This window comes from Bombus vancouverensis, chromosome 10, assembly GCF_051014615.1.
Source record: "Bombus vancouverensis nearcticus chromosome 10, iyBomVanc1_principal, whole genome shotgun sequence".
Classification (NCBI taxonomy): domain Eukaryota; kingdom Metazoa; phylum Arthropoda; class Insecta; order Hymenoptera; family Apidae; genus Bombus; species Bombus vancouverensis.
The window spans coordinates 1,943,824-1,968,370 of NC_134920.1; the positions used below are offsets into that span (position 1 = coordinate 1,943,824).

At 39.5% G+C, this 24,547-nt stretch overlaps 1 protein-coding gene across 19 annotated transcripts in view; it reads right to left on the minus strand.

The window, feature by feature from the left end:
* dlg1 (MAGUK family member discs large 1) overlaps window positions 1-24,547 on the minus strand; it is a 530,145-nt gene that overhangs the window by 66,264 nt on the left and 439,334 nt on the right. For 16 of the 19 annotated variants that reach the window (XM_033338872.2, XM_033338869.2, XM_033338867.2 and 13 more), the window contains 2 exons: window positions 22,489-22,651; window positions 20,435-20,570 (listed from right to left, as the gene is read on the minus strand). In XM_033338872.2, the coding sequence (XP_033194763.1) occupies window positions 20,435-20,570; window positions 22,489-22,651 (299 nt within the window). The remainder of the gene's footprint in view (window positions 1-20,434; window positions 20,571-22,488; window positions 22,652-24,547) is intronic. The other 3 variants (XM_076622320.1, XM_033338880.2, XM_033338858.2) reach the window with 1 other exon arrangement.

Sequence of the window (24,547 nt, forward strand, 5' to 3'; positions counted from 1 at the left end):
ATCGTCTTCGGAAAACAGAAATCATAAAGCTATTACATAGTAGCAAGTACGAAGGTACGAAGGTAGCCTGAATTGAATCAGGATCGAAAACTTTCTACTGTCTTTCCGTTATAATAACGGTATAACGATTGCATCGGCGGCGTACTTGCTTATATTTCTGTGTATATCGATACTGTGGAAGAATAACAGGAAGTCGAGCACCGCGACGGTGGTCAAATACGAAATACAAGTGGCCTGGCCAGGCCTAGCGTACGCCAGATGATAAGCATTCCAACGCGTCCTTTGAATCACGTAACGAAGACACGTAGTCAACCACGCCATTTCCCTTCCACCGTCATCCCATGCGTGTATCCCCTCCCTTCCGTCCTTATTACTCCTTTTCTTTTTATGTAAACGCGTGAATGTGCGAACACGACGCGTCTTGCGATTCATTCAAAGGCGAACGCCTCGGTTTTTCTCAGCATTCGCTGCACTCGCGATTTCTTCACAAACGACACGGTTACTTCCAGTGAATAGAATTGAGAGTCCAGAGGAAAAGTTGTATATAGTGTAAATGGCAAAATTTTCCATTTCGGTATTTACGTTTCAGATTGTCCTATTATAAGTTTATTGATAAATTTAGAACTAACGCGTTGTAAAATTTGTTTATCTCTCTTGGATGTTCGACTGTGTCGACAATTCTACACAGAATATGCGTTTTATTTGTCGTTGACGCAAAACTGTGGCTTTCTCTTTGTAGATGAATAGATTGGAGAGCGAATGGTCATTCCAAACGCACGAGGCTTCATGTATTCCTACATTGGGAAAATTTTGACAACGAAATCTGTATGCTTGCAAATATTAAAATATTACCACGTGTGTGTCTATTTCGCCTTTTAAAAAATGCATTTTGCCATAAAACTCTTCAATTATGAAAGTATGCCGATACAAAATCAAGCTTAACCCAAGATCAATAATAATGTAGGAAATTCCGATGATAGAGAACTGACAAGAGTATTGATTTTTGTGACAAATGAGTTAGTACGAGAGATGATCGAACGATTACCAGAACTGACACTCGATCAACGGAAAGAGTGAATCAACGGATAGTATGAGTCACTGTTCTCAGCGTGTGAGCTTGCTAGACACTTTGATTTTAATTAGCAATTTATAAACTTCAATTAGTCATCGTTTATAATAAAGGAAGGAACTAATGGATAAGCTACTATTTATATATATATCGCTTCGGTATTTTTGTCGGAGACAATCGAATGCGAAATTGGTAATCAAGAATGCAAATAACGCAGTCTTTTTCAAGGAGAAATAATCGAGATTCGAATCCAAGATTTTCATTTGGCACCGAATCAATTAATAATTCAAATTAAATCTACTCTACTAATAACTCTCGTTTAAATTAATATTCCTACTTAATTTCTTGAAAATAACAAAACTTTGCGGAAACATTTTTTCAATGCAATTCAAGCAATTAAAATGCTCCCTTATTACAAAAGCTGTTCAGTATTCACCCGTTTTATTATATTCAAGATCCACAATTGTATTCGGAGAGGCACGGAGCGATGAATTAAAATTAGAGCCAGGCGGAAGGTCGCATCCGAACACAAGGCGAATCTTATTATGCAGGAAGGTGCATTTAAAGGAATCATCTGCGCGCTAGATACATCGACTGTGTACGCATTTCATGACACAGTTCGCCACAATGCCGCGCATTAATCGCGTAACCGTTCGTTGCGTAACCGTGGTTCCCATTGTGTCCGCGAATTGTACGCGCATGTCCGCCATCATCTCCGACACGATCGACGATAATAATGGTCTTTTGTCTTCCTCCAGTCTCCACCACGAAAACGTTAACGATGTGCAGCTTAGATACTCGCTAGAATGCCATCTAGCTTCCACGCACCATGTTATTTGTTTTCTATCGGGTTGTAAATAACAGAACCGCAGACACGTGGTAATTTTCTCATGGACAGAACGGTCCTTGCTGTAGCTATGGTTGGCCGCAGAAGACACTCGATGATGGACGATATGCTTCTGTGGCGCGATTAAATGAATTTTCGAATAATACTTTTTATTCGCAAAGTACCAAATAGAATAACGGAGAAAGATATTCTGAACAGAAACGAATCATTTTTCAACTTCAGAAAGATAATTACCTACAAGTTGGAAAAATTACTTCATCGACAGGCTCTCCTAAAGAACGTAATTATACTGTTCGTGTAAAAAGCACTCTAGTGAGGTTGCACGAGTTACGCTTCGAGTTTTCTTGCGTCGCGTCGCGTAACAAAGTTTCGTTGGTTCGACGAAAGGGTTATTTCCCAAGCTGTCGGTGCACAATTATGCTTCAACCAAATCAGAATCTCCTTGCTCCTGACGAGGGTTAATTTTGTTATGTGTCAAGTGTTCGTCCACTACGACCGTTGCTAACGGGGTGAACGCCGTTACCAGCCAACAAGTCGTTTAAGGATACAACGTCTATCTGCTTTTCTTTGGATGGATATAATTAAATGTGAATGAAAAAAGGTTGCAACTAGGGTGATTTATACGAAAAGAATAACATATTCTTTGGTACAATAATTCTGCAATATAGTCTATATAGCGTATTGCAAATTATATATCCAAACCATAAAAATACGTAACAATAGAAAAACAATTTTAACAACATCTATATCAAAAATATTAAAATAGTATAATAAACAATTTCCCTCTATCCAAATGTAGAAAGGGAAAAATAAGGAGCTACATATAATCTGTTACAAGTTAAAGTGTAGTTAAAAGAAAAATAAGTGGAGAATATATATAGATCCTCGCTATAATATTTTACCGTTAAATAATTCTATCTGATATATTTTTCATTAAATTGTAGCAAACTAGCACTGTCATATAAAGTACAATATTATGTAATTTCAAACAAACGCCAATAAACGTACAACAAAACGATCGATGTTGTCAAACGACGATCTGATTCGTTGAACGCAGATGACGACTCAAAGGAGACGTTCTCATAAAACGACTATTTAGCAATATCGAAGAACAAAGCAAACACAAAACCGTAACACTTGTCGCGAGCTTCCCAGCAGGGAACTTATACATATATCACGCGTTCGATTAACAGAAAATTACGGACGAGATCTTAGCGCTAATGAAGTCCAACAGTCAGGCGGCAGCTCTAGATATCCACCGAATTGTCGGTTTCAGCTTTTCCAGAGCTTCTGCTACTCTCAAGAGGAACAAGCGAACTTCTACGCGGATAAACTTGTTTAACGAACGAACAAGGAGTGTCTGTCCATGGTCTGGCAAATCGTCGGCCAGCCTCGTGAGTCAGCCTTCGGCTAGGATTGGCAGCAACGAGATTTCGCTAACTTTGCGCGAATCATAGTCGCCAAATGGATCTTTTCACCTCTCTCTCTCTCTCTCGCTTTCGGGTCCCTTGCCGCCGGACCACGATGCTCCACGGCGCGTCCCTTCCAACTGCAAGAAACTTATCTAATGTAATTTCAGGTTCGCTAGACTACGTAGTATCGGGGTTGGAAGGTCGCGCAAAAGAGGAAACGGTTATCTCGTCGTTTTCGGCTTGTTGGACACATATAGGGGACGCAATGATGACGGATATTCTAATGGAAAATTAATGCGCTTAGAGAGGTGGATAGTATGTATTATCTTTTTATGGTCTAATGTATTTTTTAGACTATCTTCGTTTGATCATAGTAATTTTTCCTATATTCTTCCTTTCATTTCCAACGATCTAATAAGATATTAAAGTTGGTTAGATTTCATTATTGATTGGTCTTCATCAGCAGATCCCTTTGATTGATCATTAGTAGAAAAATGCAACGAGATTAGTATGGTTTTGTATGAAAACCGCAGGAAATTGAAAGAAAAAATTTTAGTGAAATTATCGAAAACCTCTCAAGTTAACTTGAAATCTAAGGTCGTGCGGCGAGATATTTTTGGGTATAGCTCAGAAACTAATGCCAACCGCTGATTATATGTATAGGAAAAAGTTGTTCAATATGCACAGTTTTGCAACATACGTATTTCAAAATCATCGAAATCGGAGAGGAAGTTCGACGAGTTGACCAAAATCTTTTTTCTAAATTGTCTGCGGCATCCGCACAAAACCACTAGTGTCGTCACATTCTTCTATTAACAATCTAATGAATGGCACGCTCCTCGTGGTAATCCATCACCTTGCATATAATGAAATCTAGCCTTGGCTTGAATATCGTTTCAAGGTACGTGGAATTTGTGAATGTGTTTTTATAATATATGATAGTTTTTGATGAGTGCAATCCAAAAATATTAGTTTTAAGGCGCAGAGATCACTATCTTAAAAATTATATATAACATAAAGTTCATGCATGTTGCACAATCTGCTTACTACATCTTATTTCATTATCAGGATCAGAAAGAATGCTCGACCACAATTTTTTCTCTCGGCAGTTAGCAGAAATTTAGTTAAAAAGTAATCGCTAAAGAATAATTTATTATTATTCTAAATAAAATACAAAAAGAACACGACTCACTAAAGGGTTAGGATAATCCAACTAATTTTTCTAATGCTAATATATTATTAATATTGAATCGGTACTGCGGTATTATCGATTTAAGAAGAATCGTCGTAAAATCCTGGAAATTTTCTAGCCTCAGTTGACCGTACTCCGCTCACGTAACTTAAAACCCATAAAACGGACTTTGTTGCTAAGATCATGAAGATTCACAGTACGGCGACCAGGATAATTCACAACTAACTTGTCGTAATGTGTGTTGGAAAGCGGGACGCAGTAAAAATTGAAACTGAGCGAATATCTTGTTTATAAGTCATAGCTCGCACCATTTCCTAGGTTCCGCACGTAACTGTGAACTCATAAAGTTTCTCGGTTCGAAATTGTTGAGGTTGAGGTTGACTGATTGAAGAACGAGTAAATGAATTTGTAATAGAAAAGTATATTGAAATAATTGAAGGTATAAGTATAATGTATAAGTTTATGCTGATTCAGATCCTTACTCTCTTAGTGTTATTAAACAATGGAATGATAGGGAGCACGTTCATATATTTATAGCAAAAGGACATTACCAAAAAAGTTAACCTTATAGCTTTGGCTAGAGGCTACAGGGAACATAAATAGAAATCTGCTTATTAGTTCCTTTGTTCCTAAACCTTGCAACCCAAAACATAATGTATACTCAGGGGTAGAAAAATATGCACCGCTCCTTATTTAGAATATTTCTGCGTAATAGCAGTCTCCAGGTCACAGATATACATAAATAAAGATGTAGAGTTTTTCTTGAAGTAGTTACTTCAACAGAAATAAAGGCCGCGTACATATAACCTTTTACTGCTGACGATTCTGTGGTATTCCATAAACATCCTATGTGATCACAGGGAATATAAGGCGCATGGCAGAATCAAGAGAACATCAGTGGATGGGATAATGAGACAGTTTAACTCTTTCCGATTAGAAAGTTTCTCCTGAGCCACGCAGTAATCAGCGTTGCACGCTCAACATCGGGTGTCTCACTTACGTGACGTGAGTCCCTCAACGTCGGAAAATCTCTGCCAATCGTTGCCGTATAAGGCAGCTGCATCGAAAAGTTTGCGTTTATCGTTGCTGGCCATCCAGCGAATGCAGCTCCAGCCTCGATCGTGTAACACAACCCTCGCGCTTGTGGGGTCCGTTCTCGTCTCAAAGCAAAGGTTCCAACAATATTACATTCGCACTATCCATAGCTACTGAGGAATGAACTGTCCCCATTGTCATCGCTAGTCTTGATGTATTAAGAGCATTACCATCTCCATCAACGACATCAATTTTCGTCCAACCCAGCAAGTTTATCACTCCATCTGATTCGTGAGTGCTTATTATCACCATTTGGAAATACAATATCTTGAAGACCCTGTTGGTCCTCCGCGTTCAGCCTTTCGACTTTTGGGCGGTATCTAAATAAATTCGAATTAGCAACAGCGTTCACCAGATACATTCCGTCGGGCAATGGATCCCAAGCGCTAAAGTCATTCATCTCGTTCTGGTCGAGAGTTTCCATCACTAGCTGGGATGTTACTAGTGGCAAAACATAATACTCGTAAATGTTATAACTGGCGGCGGTACAGGGTCCAAAACCTCCGACGGGTTGTTCCGGTATATCTCCTACAGCCGAAATTCGTCCATTTGGAATCGCGATCTCAGGGATATTGATCTCAACCAAATCATCTTGCGGCGTTGTCGTATTTGATATTGACTGAAAGTATTCCATAATGGGAGCAGGCGTATATGTTGTATTAGGGATTAGGTTGAGTGGTCTAGCTTCATTGTTATACCTATCTTCAGCATTGACAGTCTGTACATGATCGATAATCACGGCATTCAACATGCTAGTCATCACGTGTTCAAAGGCAGCGAAGGGCATCTCTCTGCGAACCCGGGGATTCTCAGTTTTCAGGTGGGAATACACCCTTTCGCACAAAAGAGGAAAAGTCGAAAAATCTACATTCTCGCTGTAGATACGCCTAACCGGATATGTACCGGAATACAGCCCACCCTGCCATAGTGGTTCGTTCGTTATCTTATCTTTTGTAGCTTTGACGGCTTCTGGTGTTATCTTTGCAGGATCACGGATCTCTTTTGGTGTCGTTTGCGCTACTTGCGCTTTTGGGTTGCGTTTATCACGCCAAGATTTGGCGCGTCGTCGTTGTTGGTAGTTACGCGATTTTGGTCACCCGGTTGGTATCACCAGTTTTTCGTCATCAGTCCAATCTTCGGATACTGGCGCCTCTTCATCAGTGGTCTTCCAACTGGTACTTGTTCATCAGCCATCCGGCTGCTCTGTGCCATCCTTACAAATTAAAAGGGAATGAAAATAAGTGTAACAAAATCGACTACCAGCTCACATCAAGCACGTCCTGGCCGCTATCGACGACACCAATGCAGAAAAGTTAACGCGGACAGCCGACCAGATAGAGGAAGCATATTTAGAGATTCGTCAGCGCGCATCCCGAATAGCAACGGTAACCGAGCCACCTGTACAAAACGCTGAAGCAAGCGAACCATGGATTGCCTGCTACAACGCGTTGAACGAACAAATAACCAACTGCGGACACTGAGTTTTGGCAGTACCCGCCCTTCACGACGACGAAGCCGGAGTTCTCGTAGATCGACTTCGAGAGATAGACTACAGCAGCTCGGATTCTGTTACTACCACACAACGTTCGAAGAACGCGTGAAGAAGTGTCGTTCCCCATGCAGCTGGACCCAGGGGAAACGGAACCAGCCGTCCGCAAACACGGCATGCGACGACAGTCTAGTATCCCGCCGCATCTTTGTCACAGACAGGAAATCGAAGATCTCCTTCCTCGTGGACACCGGCGCCGATATATGCGTATACCCGCGCAACAAACTACGCGGATCCGCGAACAAAGATACGTACGAGCTGTTCGCGGCCAACAGGTCACGCATCGCAACTTAAGGCACCATCCTAGTGTCCTTCGGCCTAGCATTGCGTCGAGCACTGAAATGGCGTTTTATAATAGCGCACGTTAACACGCCTATCATCGGTGTTCCTTAGCCACTACGAATTGTTGGTAGACACAAGAAGTAAACGCCTCATAGATTCGAACACGTTGGCCCTCTACAACCATCCTACGAGGGGCCATATAAGGTGATACAACGAGGCGAGAAAAATTATACCATAGAAGCAAGCAACAAGCATATAAATGTATCCATAGACCGACTAAAACCCGCTTTCGTTGTACCCGACGACATCGAACATCAGCAGCGCGAAAATAGCGTAGGAACTCACGACGTGTTCATACCGCTCAAAACCCCAACTACTCAAAACGCTGAGCGGGCACAGCAAACCGAAGGTAAATCAAGAAGCTATTACACCACTCGCGTGGGCAGGAAAGTTCATTTTGCTGATCAGGCAGGTTTTCAGGCAGGTCGTAGATAAGCTAGCACATAAGATCTACCTGCGCGAAGAAAAGAAAACGTTATCACTAGTAAGGGGGTACTGTAGCGAAACTCGACAGCAAACCTTCCAACGGTTTCTGTTCCGTGGCTTGCTACACAAAGACCCTATCTTTCGGACAAGGTGATTGCTAGATGTCGAAATATTTTTATAGCATACTTTCAACTAACTAGCCTAAGGATCCGCGATAAATCTTAGGATTTCTCTAGCTAAGGTCTTTCAAATGAATAAATAGTTTTAATCTTAGCATTCCTAAATTTATTACCTACTACGGAAAGATACGGGAAATCTGATTTTTCTCACGTACGATGCTTCCCACTGGCAACTTTCTCTCGAGGGCGATTAGCATCCTTCCTCAATCATCAACCTTCCTCAAATCAATAGAGATTAACCAATTAACAGCGACGTCCATTTCTTTCCTCGGCTTCCCTCGACGAATCCGATAATCCCGTATCATAGTTTTCCTCTGCAGCATCATCGTGACGGAAAGACAGTTGGTGATTGACTAGAGTTCCTCAACGCATCTTGAGCAATCATCATCCTAACTTGTATCGCGCACTCTGCTCAACCGCTATCGTAACACATCGTCTAAAAGTTGAGTTGTAAAGTTGAGTTGTAAAAGTTGAGTGCGAACCGCTAAGCTCCACGTAAGCTCCACGTAAAGTGTACATCGAGAGTATTGTTAATAAATATAATGTTAATTATACTCAAGTATTTCTTCAGCACCTATCACGACCTATCCACCTCAATTTTATTCCCTTGATGATAGAATAACAGGTGTCGTTGATATGTATGCGGTATGAATCGTTATACAAATGTCACTTTAAAGTCAACAACAACGTTAGGACGTTAGGGCGTTAAGACACAACACGAATCGATGATACACGTATAGCCATGTGGATTGTTAATAAAATGAAATAGATCGAGAAATCTACGTTGGACGCTGACCAAGGAAGAAACCAATTGCGAGATAATTCCAAGTATATTAAAAAGACCTGTAAAGCTACAAGTTGATTCTATACAGTTATTAAACACAAGTCAAAAGAATTTTAATTGAAATCTGAGAGAAAAAGGTGAAAAGCAGAAGGCAAGCAAACGAGACACAGGTATCGCAGAAATTCAAATGTCGAGCAAGCAGAGATTGGGTGAAAATTCATTTACAGTACAGATTTGTTTAAAGGATAGAACTGGAAAATATGAACGATACAAAATGAGAGACCGAGAAAATAGAAATATATCAAGCGTCAGATGTGAAATTTTTGTAGCTCATTACGCGTAACACATTATGCGCTACTGCTGAGAGGCTAAAGAAAAAAAACAACTGCATCCTTTGATGTCATGAACGGATCTACATTTCAAATTATATCAAAACGAGAGGATGTTTCAAACAAATCCAAATTTTCTCTGTTTTCGCTTGACAAAATCAGAATAACGTTTAACAGACGTGTTTATGGGCGAGAAATGGCGTCAAGAACAACGGAAGCAACGGAATAGGTGAAAGAGACCTGTCCGTGGCAAAGTTCTCATTTCGCGGATATCAAAAGGGCCGCAGGTGGTGTCTGCTCCCGTCTTCTGCGCCATTGACAGTCTGAATCCTTTTGTTTCTTGCTATAAATCAATATCTGCAGATTGCTGCCGTCGCGACCCTTTTTAACTGCTGACGGGAATTAAAGCGAGGACGTTGATCTTTTTTAGACAGGGAACGTTCGTAAGTTCGTCGAAAACTTGCCATGCTTCTTTCGTTCATTTACTGACACAAACCGTGAGAAATGCAACGTGTTAGCTTTTTTAACCTTTTTCTTTTTCGGTAGTAGAACATTTGTATATTTTCACATATTAAGACTACAAAGGAAAAACACGATAAGTCACGTTTCACATTTTTACGGGGAAACTGTTTTATGATTCGGTACGTTGTCTATCAACTTCATATTATCAAATTTTTCTCAGTATGCGATTCTAAAGCAAAACATGTGCTCTTTCCTTTTTAAAATTTGCAAAATATTATAATAAAATAAAAAATATAAGAAATTATAATATATCACGATATTATATCTTCAGACCTGACAGGTTCTTTCTATCTTAAATTTTATCGTATTAACATCGGAAAATCAACAAGATGTACTTATCACGTTTTTCTCCTGTGATCTTCGTATGAAATGCTACTAACATTTGGGAATTCTATCTACCTTTTCCAAAGTCGTATTCTAAATTATGCTTATGGCGACACTGTCGATAGATTCAAAAATTCTTTACTCTATTTTTTCTACTTGATCTTCCTACTTTTGCTTAATACTCGTCCTATGTTCACAATCCACGTCGAAAGAAACTCCATTTATAATATAGAGCCCTATGAATGTCTTTCTTCAGCGAAAAATGATCTCGAAATCCTGCCCTCTCCCTATGATGTTTGGAACTCTGCGTTTTTCCTTTGATTCATAGTGTAGAATGCCGGCGTACGAATGTGCACGAGAGAAAGAAGAGAAAGAAAATCTCGGGGTTTAGTGCACGGCTCGGTTGACGATTTGATTGTAAGACCATTGTCAAGTGTTCCAGTGCCCGTAAACCGAGGAAGAAATTAAGCCCACTGTGTGTGGCACTATTTTACGACAGACGAAATGAAAAAGGAAATATATGGTCGAAAGAGGACGATTACATCCAGGAACCATTAATGTTCGAAATAAAAACTGTTAACAGGAGCGGAAGATCTTTTGTATTTAATCTGCAGCTTTAACGACACTACTAATAGTTAAATCCTGAAATAAACTAGAAATATTAAATGAGACCGTCACGTTCCAAGAATTTTGGTATTCCAATTACCTGAAAAAGCGTCAAACGAAAAAAATTCTAAACGAGCTTCGGTTTACGTGACTTTTACCTTTGTGTCCGCACGTTTTGCTTTATCCTTAAGCTAATCGGGTTTTAAAGAATAGAGAAAGTTCGTACGAATTAACTCAAGAATTAAACTTCATGAAAAGAATTCTGAAAATTTCTCATCTGATTTTTAATTTTTTAGAATATAAAGAAGAGGAAAAAAAAGATTATCAAAGATAATTCCGTGTCAACTTTCAAGCAATTGATACCACAGCCACGATCGGCCGCAAGCTTCACAAACAGCTTTCGTCCTTTGTGTCACGATCTTGGCATAACTTCTGCCCAGTTAATGAAGCACCCTGAGCACTTACCGCAGCGATAACCGCGAACTTTGATCCTATCACTCCGCATTGCCTTATACCGCGCTATCGCGGCGTTTTACGCGTGGATATGCCATGAAAATGGCCGCGGTAATTCACCGAGGTCTTTGCAAACTTTTCATGTTGCTCTTTTATTCGCCAGCCGTACGTTAACGGGAATATTAGAAGGAAATTTCCTTTGTGAATCGGGAAGATTATCAAGGTGCAGTTTGATCGCGTGACATATCGTATTATTAAATAATTTCCATATCTCCAAAAGTACTTTCGTTAATGACGAAATGGGGCACGCAATTCTAGGACTTTTTACATCTCTTTGTCTTCAGAAATTTTAGCCATATCTTTTTTTTTTCGTTTTCTTTTTCACTATGTTTAAATAACAATAAATTTACATCACCGATCGGTCAATGCATATTTCGAGCACTCTGATATAGCGTGGCCATAGGATTCTCTAATCGATCTGTATCAATCAGTAATCATACAAAGGATGACGAGACAGATTCAAGAATGAAGCTTTTATCGACGATAATTTCTTTTTAATACCCTTAATATCCAACTCTTTCGCCATTCCCCCTTTAATTCATTCATATGATGGGAATACAATGGGATAATTCAATCTGCTGCATCCACGGGTTCAATTTTTCGATTCTACAAGAGCGCATCGGAAGAGAAAATCAGTCGGTCGTGCTACCCACGACCCACTTCTTAACATGGTTAGAGGATTATTTACACGACATGAACCGTGAAAATCCTCGATAGGATACAACAAACTTGTTTACGAGCGGTTTGAGCTCGAACGGCAGCTCCGATAGCCCATACATGTCGGACAACGGTATTCCCTCTCTTCAACTCCACTCCACGCTCTCTGTCCCTGCTCAGGATCAATATGTTTCTGCAGTGAGATCGGCGAGCCGGTGAAACGTGCTGGAAAACTCGTGGCGCCTTCCAGGAGGCCGACGATAAATCTTGATTTCCAGGTATCGATATGCCAGACTGTGTATATCCAGGAAATACTTTAGGTCGCATCTAAGTGTAGACTGAGATCGATGACTCACTCGACGTTGGATAATTTCGATCGACGGGTACAATACAACCCCCGCACTCTACAGCCTGTACACCCCTTCCGCTACGCGTGGCTTTATCTTGCGAACCGCGTCTCCGACCACGATTATTAACTGTTCGAAATGAAGCGGCGTTATCTCGTTTCCTTCCTGCATATGATAGGTGAAAAGGTGTTCTTTATGTGCAGAAACATTGAACGGATCAGATGTAATCTTTTAGAGATTTCGTGTTTTATTTACAACATGATGGGTTATATACGATGTGTTTCTTGATTTAACGCTGTGAATGTTAGAGAAATTTGTGTTAGTGAAGAGTAAATACTATATATATGTCTTTTATAGAATGTATTTTAAAATTGAATATATTGTTATTCAATATATTTCAAGATTATCAGTTTTTAAATTATTTATTTGTTTTGGGCAATAAATATGTCTTTAGTCACTCTCTTAAATACTTAGAAAGTATTAATAACATTGGTTATACAGTCCGATATTGCATAAGTTAAAAAAACATAACAATTAATAATTTTAACGAAGCTCTTAATTCTGCACAAGTAATAATTTGCATTGAAAAGAAGAGAAATTTTGTTGTCTTATTCATCGTTTATTTGACAAGAATTCGCAAACCGGACTGTCCTTCGATCGACATAATGAAGCCAATTCGCCAGAAGGTTCCAGATTGCAGGGCAACACGTCGAACCTGTTTTATTGATACAGAGATTGATGCACCGCTCGAGAACAAACACAACAATCAACCTGTCGAAACAGTCATTTGCATTTCGAATCTTCGTTAATTGTGCCGGCGACGGTCGAGTGACCCGACCTGTCTAACGATCAACTCGATACTGTCTATAAACTTGTGTTTTAATCAATACGAAACACGGTTCCAGCTCATCGATTCGATATAATGAATCATCCATATTCAATCCGAAAATATAACTGCGTAATCTACGTATCCAATTATCGAAGAATATAAACATGAGCAGGCATTTTTTAATTTACAAACACGAACTGCATTCCTTAAATCGTACGTCGATCAATAATTCGTTGGTTGTGACAAGAAAGGTGTCGGCAACTCAGCAATTCCAGCATCGAGGTTGCCGCCACGCCAGCGGTGTCTCATTGAAAGAAAATCCCCACGAAATGACCAATAATCGTTATTGCTGAACGTTGTTTAACGCCGCTTTGCGAAAGACACGCTTCAAATACCCACGGTGCCACCGGGACCGAGCAGAATCAGCACCACGCTAACCTCATTTCCCTGGCCAACAACTGCAGATTTGACGCAATCGATTCCAACCTTCGGACTACGGACATTTTTGAAATGCGACATCTGTTTTTCTCGCGCGACAGTACGTAGATATATAGCGCACACGTATGTCGAGATGATTTACTTTTCCGAGAGATAGAATTATTCCGTAAATAATTAATGTGTCATGCCATGTGAAATGTCAATTATAATTGGCCTAAAATTTCTTCTGAAACGAGAATATAGAAAATCATATTGCTCATATATGTGACTTTAATTGATTTAAAAAGTATTTAACTCCCACTATATTCTACGAAAAGGTTAAACATTTCGCAATATGTCAGACGAGACTCTCTGACAATTCAGAATTTTCACGAGCCACCAGAGGGATTCGTTTCAATAACATCTACGTCTTCAGACGTGCAGCGAGAGAACGATGGAAGCAAATTCGCGTGAACGGTATTCGGCCCGGCGTAGTGAGCATTTTTCCATTAAAGTCAGCAGAAATAATAGGAGGACGGGAGCATATGTAGTTTAGGTAAGGATGGTTTCCCGGCGAACAATTTCTACGGAGGAAAGGCACTACGCATTGAAGAATAGTGGATTTTCCGACACCAGATGATCTTCCATTATCCGGACGGGTTGAACGGGCTAGGATTTTCCGCAGGCTTCACCGGGAGAGCTCCGCGAATTTTTATCCGACCATCCAGTCTCCTTTCTTTCTAAACGCGACACCCAGGATCGCACCATTGTTCCTTGCTTCTTGCTGCTTTCCGACAAGTTTCATTCGTCGGTTCTCTTCGACCCAGCGACCAGTATGCTTGTTGTTAGCCACTGGCAATACCGACGATACGAGGATGTTTCATTTCCTGATCTTCGGGATACCTTTGTCTGCATGAGAACAATCGTCCTCTCTTCCGATATCTTTTCTCGTGTCTTCTGATTGCCTAGGATCGTTCTAAAGTGTAATATGATTTCGTAGATTTAATTATAAATTCGCAAGAGAGAGCGAAACATTGTCTCAAGACCTTCTCTTTTTAATTTACTATTTTAACTCTATGTCTAAAGAAAGCTATTGAAACATTATACGCAATTTGTATTCGATAATTTAATTAAAATCAGAGAAGTTTGCGTTTCAATCCACGTCACGAACGTAACATAATATTAGAAAAGAAGGGGTTAAATTGATGAATTTAATAGAAAGACTGCCTCGTTAAAAAATATTGTGCAAAAGACTTCGGAATAGAAAATTTGCTTGATTATCTTTTAAGTGGAAAATGAAAGCAGCTTAAGGGGGAAAACGATAACGCGGAAGTGAAAATTTATCAGGATTCGCCGCTATCTTGTTTGGAGACGGGACCAGATGCGACCAAATATACCTCTAGATGTACCAGATCGATACCAGAGGTAACCGTGTATTACGTAAGCGAAATTGTCGAAAGCCAGCAAGCTCGCTCGTGACCCAGGCCAGCTTTGACCTTGGCCTGCATTCAGGACCGCTGCTGCAGATGTATCAACACAAGTGCATCGGTTGCACGATGGCGTGTCGCGCACGATCCAATACTTGAGTGCGCACGCGTTGTTTGCCAAAAAAGGCAGGCTGTCGCTCGTTTCAAAATTTCGTATCCCCGAAATGACTTTCAGGAAAATATCGAAAATATAACAAAGTATTTACCACAAAAAATTGTGAATTTTTTAAGCAGAAAAACTATTACGAATAATAATACAAATCTTGAACGCGTTAATTTTAACAATGTTCACAAAAATAATAGTTTTTCATAAGAATAAATCGCTACTGGCATCGCAGATTATCCGCGGAGGAGTGTGAAACTATTTTTGAACGATCCTGTATATTAGAACGCGAACAGAATCGAGTTTTTCTAAGTTTACGTGCGCAGTTCAGCTGTACTGAAGTGTTTGCAAGCACACGTGTGCGCAGCCCGTTCATGGCTGAACAACTGCAACCGTGCCAAGAATTCGCTTCTCCTCTACCCTCTACACTCTACCCTTTCCCAGAGGGTGAAGCTGACCTGCGACCCAAACGCCACTTCTTTCACAACTACTACATGCAGAACAGTGGATAGATTCTTAACTGCCGACACGCGCCGCTAACTTTCTCGCTTCCGGTTCAAACAAACATCCCAAATTCCCTTGCATCGGCATAGGTTCTAAAATATACCGACTGTTTAAAAAAATCAAGCGATACTTTTTCACTCAATTACGAATGCTAAAAATGTATGGGACGCATTATTTAAGCTGCGATTAATACGTGAACTACTACATTTTCACGACTAAACAATTTATTTTCTACGAACACCGATTAATTTGTATAAACGAGATATTTACTAATTCGAGAAATAATCTTCATATACATCCCGCAAATAAAACGACTATGATACATAATTTACTACATGTATATTCTTTTAATGCTCCGTCATAAAGATGCAAATAGTTCAAGGATCAGAGAGACTGCACACAAGTATCCAACCGGTCATTCACAAATAAATCTTCTAACACCAACCAATGTTTCAACGTGATTTATTATACCTCTCTCTTTTGCTTCATCCTCCTATTAATATCCTATTATAAATCTCGATTAAAAGTGAAGTTATCCTAAAAATTCATCTTTGAAGGAGTATGATATGATGCGGTTTATGTGATTTACGACCGCGTGGCTATGCGTTGGAATCTTTTGGCGTAGTTTGAACTGGTACGGCGAAAGGTATGAAAGGGAAACGACAGAAAAATCGACCCGCGCATGAACGTCAAATGGCATACAGAAGACGCGATCGATGGCAAATTGCGTACAGAGTACCCAGGTGCATCAAGGATTTATGGATGTGTTTAACACGCGAGACTACGTTAGATCTTTCCTTCCAAATATTGCAGAGGATTAGAAAACCATAATTCTCTGGATGGTTAAACACGTGAGTTATTTATCGAAGGGATGGAACGCCACATGTATAAGCTTGAACAACGGACCTCCGTTCGCCCTCAATTGCCGAGCGTAATTAACTTGCATAGGATAAAATTAAGCTGCCTCGCCCAACCTCTCGTTACCGCGGCAAAAACATTTGCTCGACAGTTTCCAAATGTTAGGCGAAATCCCACCGCCCGCTCGGGCTAATGAAATTCGAATAAACGCCGCGAAGCTTTCTCTAAGCGCGTGCGGAACTCTTGATACCAAGGGGCCATTATTTCCTTTTGAATCCTACAAACACCGGACCGCTACGCTGTCAGAACTATTCCCCAGAAGCTGCTCGGTGCTTAACAGAAATTTCCTACAAGTTTATTTTGTACTGCGCTCACAAAGATTATTATAGTGCACGAATAAGACAGGTGTTTAAGGGATAAGTAGTCCATGTTTCTAAAGTCGCTTTTTAATTGTGAGGAGAAAGTATAATTGTTGTGAGTATAATGAGCAACGATATTGTGTAAAATAATGGTGATAGAAAACGAATGTTGAAAATGGTTCCGTGAAAGAGAGGTAAAAGTTACCGTTGCCGTGCTGAAAGACGAGGCTTTCTTCCGTCTCTCACGATGGGTATTTCACTCTCGCCGATCGATGTTCCTCGACTGTTTTTCGGGTACTCGTGTTAAGGCGGAAAATACGAGTTGTTTCAGGGAGAAAAACAAACAGTGCTATAAAAGGATCAATTTGATGAACGTGAGGAGAGAAAGCGGAACGATAGATTGACATTTACTCTGCTGTCTCTTAAAATGTCTTAAATATCGTTTAATTCTATTCACTCGGACGAACATTTAGAAAGAACTTCCAATTATATTCTATTGCAATCATTTTGATATTGTAGGATCTTTACTACACTTAGTTTATTCACAATAAATGGATTAAACAGATGTTGGTTAAACAGGAAACGATGGTTGTTTAACGTGAACTAATCACAATGACGTACTATAATTAAGATAACTAAATAGTTGATTTGCAACTTTCGTCAATACGATTCCAACGTTCTCTCTCACGCGGACCACAATCTCTCGACAACGCAATTCGCACTCCCTGATTTCTCGATTCACACCCTCTGACTTTTCAACTAATACTGACTGTTAATTCGTCTTTGACCCTTAACATCCCTTTGTCTCCTGTCTTAGCCCCGCCACGCACGTGTTCTGCAACCGCTCGTGGCCAGGGTCACGCAAGCATTTTCTGCGAAACTATTCGATTGAAGCTTGTCGGCACTTCGGCTTTCTCGCAACATTGTTTATAGTTCGCCCGATATCTCTTAGACCTTTCGTCCACGATACTACAATATTTTATGACAAGATATTTGTTGTATCAATAGGAAAGTATGAAATACTTCCGTAATCTTTATAGAACGCCAACATCATCTCAAATATCTTGCTCATTATTTTTCATTATACTTCCATTCTGATATTTCGCCAAGATAACACTTTTCTTTCAAAAACTGAGGATTAATCATCTCGTTGCTGGTTATAGCAAAGCAACCCCTTCACAAGCCAGAAGAAATCACCTTTTACAATCTCGAAGAAAGGAGAGGCTGCGCAAACTTCCGCCCGGTCGAGCGCTAAATAATTGTCCTAATTCCCCTTAAAGTCCGCGCAAGCCGCATTTTGGCAAACGCTGGTTTCACGACCAGTTCACAACCGGAGAATAAATTACTACGGCGGCATAATGGTTCTGACTAATTTACGGAGCTAGAAATTAAAGTTTTTTCATAGATCTTCACCGATGCCCGTAATAACTCGGCGTCCATGCACCCTCTTCTCCTTTCCTCTATATACTCATTTCTCATTGCTTCTTCTTCCCCTGCGCTAGCGTAAGTCTGTCGCTGGTGAAGTTGATACACGCGAAACCCCTCTGGACTAAATCCGATTCACCGACCGCTGAAGAAACTTGAGGCTTGAAACTTTAACCGGAATCAAGAGGAATACGAGTCCTCACCAGAGAAAGAGTGGAGGAACTAATTGCACTTTTGACTACTCCGAGAAACTGCCCCGTTAAATATTGCCACCGATGGAATATTTCATTAAATGCGGCTACGCGAAACTTTCTGCGCAACTGTAGTTTCAGACGGGGGGAAACGTTTTCGAGATCTTCTGGATATTTGGTATACCAACATTCCCTCAATAATGGGTTGATTGGGAAAAGCTTAGTAGGGAAAGGAGTAGTGTTATCTTTCCTACCTTCGTTTTCTATCGTTCACCTTTTTGCCTTTCTTTTTTTCGCTTTCTTTGAAAAACTTTCGCAAAACTATTTCTTCCGAATTCGCACATGTACTTCTCAATTCAAAGTAATTCAATCCTATATTAGAAGAAAGTCACGATTGTCAAAGTGAGATTTCAAAAGCTGAAAATGGAAAAATTACAAACATGATGTTTGACCATTGTGCCCTAGAATCTATACTTTCCGCCAATATTATACGTTTAATAAGTATTTTTCTGTAAGTTCGCAAATAATTTTTCGCTTTCCCTGAAAAGCTTGTGTAAGTTTTATCCCTTTTGAAATACTTGTTGCAAGTATAGTCCTTTATTTATCATTGAAAATGTCTCTCATTACTTAAGAAAGCTTTAAAATAATATTCCAATTACTCGAGAAAACAAACTCGATACCGAAATTTCTTAACAATTCGATAATATGACAAACCCTCATAAAACTTGTTAATGTTAAATAAGTTCTGTTCCCACAATGTTACGGTCATCCTTGGAAACTGCATTTATCAAAGATTCAATTGCAAACGCTAACGAAAGCCGATATTCGGTTAATGTTCAGCTGACCTTAACCTGCGCAAAGTGCAACGTTGTTGTATATGGAAAGGATTGGGTCCACCGCCAGAGGTTCCTGGGAATATATAATGTGTCCAAACCAATCCGGCCTCTGGTAGTCGGACCGATTCGATAAGCCCTTAATCCATTGGCAATTAGTCCACACAGTGGCCAAGGCAACCCCTTCACCCCTAAAGCTGCGTCTACCCCGGGGTAAACAATCACTGTCTCTATCTGCCTCGTGGTGTGTTGCCCTCTCGTGCCCGTCGCTGGCTAATTCAACAGTCTCTGTGACTATATAATTAGCCAGTGGATTGTGTATGTTTATGCACAGAATACGGTTGCTATTCACGCACGGGTATTTACGATTCAGTGATTTGGACAGTAACGAAAGATCGTATGGATTAGCCTGTTTAATTTCTGGCTCTTGCTTACGTCGGTTTGTCTACCCTTCGTTTCGATCAATTGATAATTGTTTTTGGCCACTATACGGAGGGCTGAAAATCATAGTGTTGTGAGTCAAAATTTTGAGAAGTCGAATTTAATCATCGGTTTCAATAAAAGTATGAAAAGTATAACGTTTCAATTTCATAAATCTCGAGGAGGATCTAAAAGGATATAAGGATTCTCGATGATAAATGTGATAGATTTTATAAAAACTATCAGCCGATTGATTTACGCCAGTGTAGTTTTCAGAGAGTCATGTTTGCAAAAAATAGATGTATGTTATACCTGTCATATTAATAACCACGAACAATATAATCCGGCGTTTTCACTTATATATAAATATAAATTTGGCTCGTGTTTTACTCCACTCGAATACTACGAAGTATTATCATTCGTTAAAGAAAATCTTGGGTGCGACATTCCTCTAGATTTATATTCTTTGCGTCGCATTCTTTCACTAACATATACACAGCAAAGTAACTGGCGCACCCGAGCAAACTAACAAAGCGGGGGAAAAGATAGAAAAAGAGGAGAAAGTAAAATGAAAGAACATCGCGTGACGTTCGGGTGATTCGCTTTAAAAAGAAGTATACGTGACGTTCTGGTTCCTTATTTTTCAAAGCAAACGGAAGAGTTTCCACGCGGAGACAGAGATACAAAGACTGTCGCGCAGAAAGAAACGCTTCGAGAATAACGGAGAAGAAGAGGAAAGAGATTTGAAACGAGAGGGCATAGATACTTCGTACTTTCGTCGTAAAGAAAGGAAAGCGTACTTCGAAAGAACTCACCGTGATACGTCCTCCTGAGAAACAGCTCGTGGCGTGGCCGCGCCGTGAAGAGCGAGAGAAGACGCGTGACGTGATTCTTGCGAATACGGCAGCGTCGAGTTGTTCTCCAGCGCCGACACAGAACCATTTTGTTTTCCTGTTAATAACGGGAACGAACGTAAACTACCGAGGCGCGGGTAATTTAGAAATTGGCTTCCTCTTAACCCATATATTTATATCATCCTTCTAAAAGGATAATTGCAAAATTTGCAAGGTACTCGGTTTTATTTTGTGATTTCTATAATACTGGCCTACATTCTTTAAAACGAATAGTCATCTTGTTTAATCGTGTTAGGAAATTAAAAAATTTTGATCAATATACAGAAGTATGGCTACAACAAGTATCTACACACCATTGTATATTTGCTACAGCATATACATACTGATTAATTAAATCCAAGTATACTACATTTCGTATCATTTAGTAGTACATACTTTCATATGAGTAAAACAAATTTTATACTACGAAAACATGAAACGTGAGGTCCAATAAAGAAAATACTTGGTTGGAAAACAAGGGTACGTGCATTTGCACGTGGAAAGAGTATTTACTCTTTATAGCCATGGTATTCAATTTAACCTTCAACTAAAGGAATTTTTTTCTAAAAAATATTAAATAGAGGTTTTTAACATATCTGAGTTAATAAAGAAAGCCTAATTTCTCGAAATGTTTATCAAGCGAACAACGATTAAATGAAATTCTACTTCGTTTCATTGCATTTCGGGATAATTTCGCAAAAGGTCAGTGCCAGAAATTCCTTAGAATTGTTAATTTATTAGAATTATTAATAAAGATAGTACAATTACTTTCTAATTGAAACGTAAATGAAATAAAGAAAAATATCGCTGTAATTCGGCACTTTCTGAACGTATTCCTGCTACATTACAGGCTCTCTGTGGAACGGGAAGAGTTTACGTGCTCGACTTTATGAGTACTATGAATAAGTTATACGAGATCGTTGGCACGACAAGATAGCTTGGAATTTGTGACAAAGTCCTGGGATCAAAAATTCACTTGGATATGGCCACGGGAGGAAAACTGGGAATTCCCGTGTTTATCATTCAATGTGACACCCCTGAGACCTGAAGGAATTATGGGAGGAACGTTACTGCATAAAAAATCGATCGACATGCAAGGTATTTCATATGAGTAATCGCTAATTAATAAAGCAAAGGTTGAGGAATTTGTATAGCGCCATAAAATTCAACAGAAAGAGTTGTGAGCATTTTATGTTGGCTTGAGAAATAAATTTCTGAAATAATTTTAAACTACGCGAAGAAAATTCAATTTCTTCGTTCATTATGTGTATTAATAACGAAGCTATTTTTATCTGATGAGAAAAATTCACTTTATTCGAGAATGCATTTTATATCCAATATTAATTTCATCTACAAGCAAAGAATTTTATATTTCGTACTTTACTATAAACTACCCTTATGTATCCTTGCACATTCTATGACACTGTATCTTCCGAACAACGATTTTATACTTCCATATTCGGTACTTTTAAAAATTATTTTACCGACACATTCAATATCCAACATCACTAATACAAAAACACGCGAGCAAAATACCTTTGTATCAAAATAATCAAAATTCTTACAACAAAAATTACATTTTCCAAACCAAAAATGTTCGAACATGGAACATCCACTGTAGCGTTTGATGCTCGACATTCACACTTTTCTAAATTCGTTCACCGCGACACTAGTGCTAAACGTCGGGAAGCATAAAACGCTCCCGCCCAACGTTCCGTTCCCATTTTTACTCCGCGGTAGAGGAAGGATTTCCTTGGCGTAGAACCGCGTCCGCTAGTGGCGAACAAAAGTAAGGCAGACATTTTTTCGCAGTACGTGAAATATTTATTGTTCCGGAAGGCAGCGTCATGAAAATTCGAGGAGAAAAGATCCCGAAAATGTCCCGTGAAACGAGGCACGGGGAGAAAGTCGCGGACACGGAATTTACGCGGCGAGTGAATAATATAATATGTGAATAGGATACGAGGCACGCTTACGTGGTTGCGGTGAGAGCGAATTGTCCGAGGCCATGGGGGGTGGTGGCGGGGGCACGATTCCGGTTTCCGGTTTCGCCACCAGAAGAACCACGCGATCCTGGATTGCCTTCAGTGTCGCCACCGCTTCCTCGTGCGTCACATTTTCGAGGTTCTTGTCGCCCTGCTAGAATCAAAGGAATCCCTCTTTTCTATCTTCTCTTTATACTGGTCAAAGCATGATACCATAGCTTGATACCGTTGAAATGTAATTCAATTTCCCTGGACTTTGTTAAAGCACACTAGCTTTTTCTCTGGCTTCGGTTTCTGATGACCGAGCCAAGTTTCGTTATTAAGGTCAGTCAGCAATTTTATGTAACTTTTTAATTGTTTAAAATTAACGACAGAAAAATACAGTAGCTCGCGAAAGTATTCCAATACTCATAGAAACCATTTTTTTGATACGAAACAATTAAGTTTCAACTGGAATGAGACACGACTACCGCAATATCAAGCTTTGATACAACTCTGGCTATTAATTTTGTATATTAATTTTTTATTGAATATATAAATTTCAAATTTTAGCAATATAATTATGACAGTCGTGCGTCATCATACTGCTAATGAAATTTCAAAGTGTTTTATATGACATATACTTTTGTGGGTCACTGTAAGTATTTCAGAAATGTTCGCCTCGGTGGATGGAACATTGTGCGTTGTTTATCATCTGTTATTAATAAAATCTCTACAGAGAACCATGCGAATATGGAAAGCATAAATTTTCTATCATCCTTTTTTCTATCGCGTAAAATATTTCTCTTCATTCATCAACACCGTCCATTCATCTTAATTTGCTAAAGCATTTCCTGTTATCGTTCTATCGTTTCTATTCCTCACTTTCCGGGACGGAGCGACGCGTGAAAGCGATAAGAGCAACACCGACTAGGAAAATGCGAAAGATCGTTCTCTCATGGAGCAAGTATCGATCAAGATTTCGCGAGCCACGGTAATTGATTTCTCCCGTTCAATTTCCCCTGTCAATCATCATCCTCTTACGGAACACTTTGAGATGGATTACCGAACAAATATTGCGAGAGAGTTACGCGTTACTTTCTTTGTTCGTCGCCTTTATTAACGCGAGTAACTACGTTCAAGCGTCAAAACGTCGCTGACGATATCGTGCTTCATTTACGGTATTAAAAAGAAATGGAAAAATCGCAACACATTTCCTAACCAACTAAATATTCTTATCTGCAGATAAAAAGAATACCTGATTTCTACAACACCTCGAGAAGCGAAAAAAAAATAAAAAGTAAAAAGAGGAAACTAACGTTTTTAGTTGATTGTAGAGGTTTTACGATGTCGCAATAAATTGGAAGATAAATTCATGTAGTTAAACAACGTGAATAAATCTTCCGAAGAAACATATTTCAGTTTATTATTTTTCTTCTTTTGTTACGCTTATCCCTTTCTTTTTTCTTTTCCTTTAATTTTCTGGTATTTATTCGACGAGATAGACACGGAGAGATCGTGGGTGAAAAACGATGCACGATCGGAAAAAAGTACGACACGGTACGGCGCGGTGGTAATTATCCAGTGCTGGTTGATATGTTCACAAAAAAAATACGCCACGGTCCAAGTTCCGGGGACGTGTCATAAACAACTGACGAAGTTTCTGTAACGTTCGTTGCTCTAAAGTATATGCCGACACGCAATCATGCGCAAAGTTAAATCGACTTACGATCCATCCTGTCGGTCGCTGCTCCGAAAACTTTGGAATAAATCGTTCTTCGAAACGAGACAAAAGAGAGCAGGTCGATCTATACACGACAGAACCTGGCACCTTTTTTAACAGTTTATTGCAGCTGTAGCGACTGTGAAACGGGACGTTAAATCTGAGACAAAGATATTTCGAGAAGGTTTAACAGCCGTAGTAATTGCAATTCGTGGAAACCTAAATACTTTAAGCGTAGAACGTTTAATACTAGAATTATCGAACAAACTTTTTTTCATATACTTTATACAAATTCCAGATTATAAAAAATGTATTGTTATAAGTTTGTACAATTTTTTTAGCCCATCA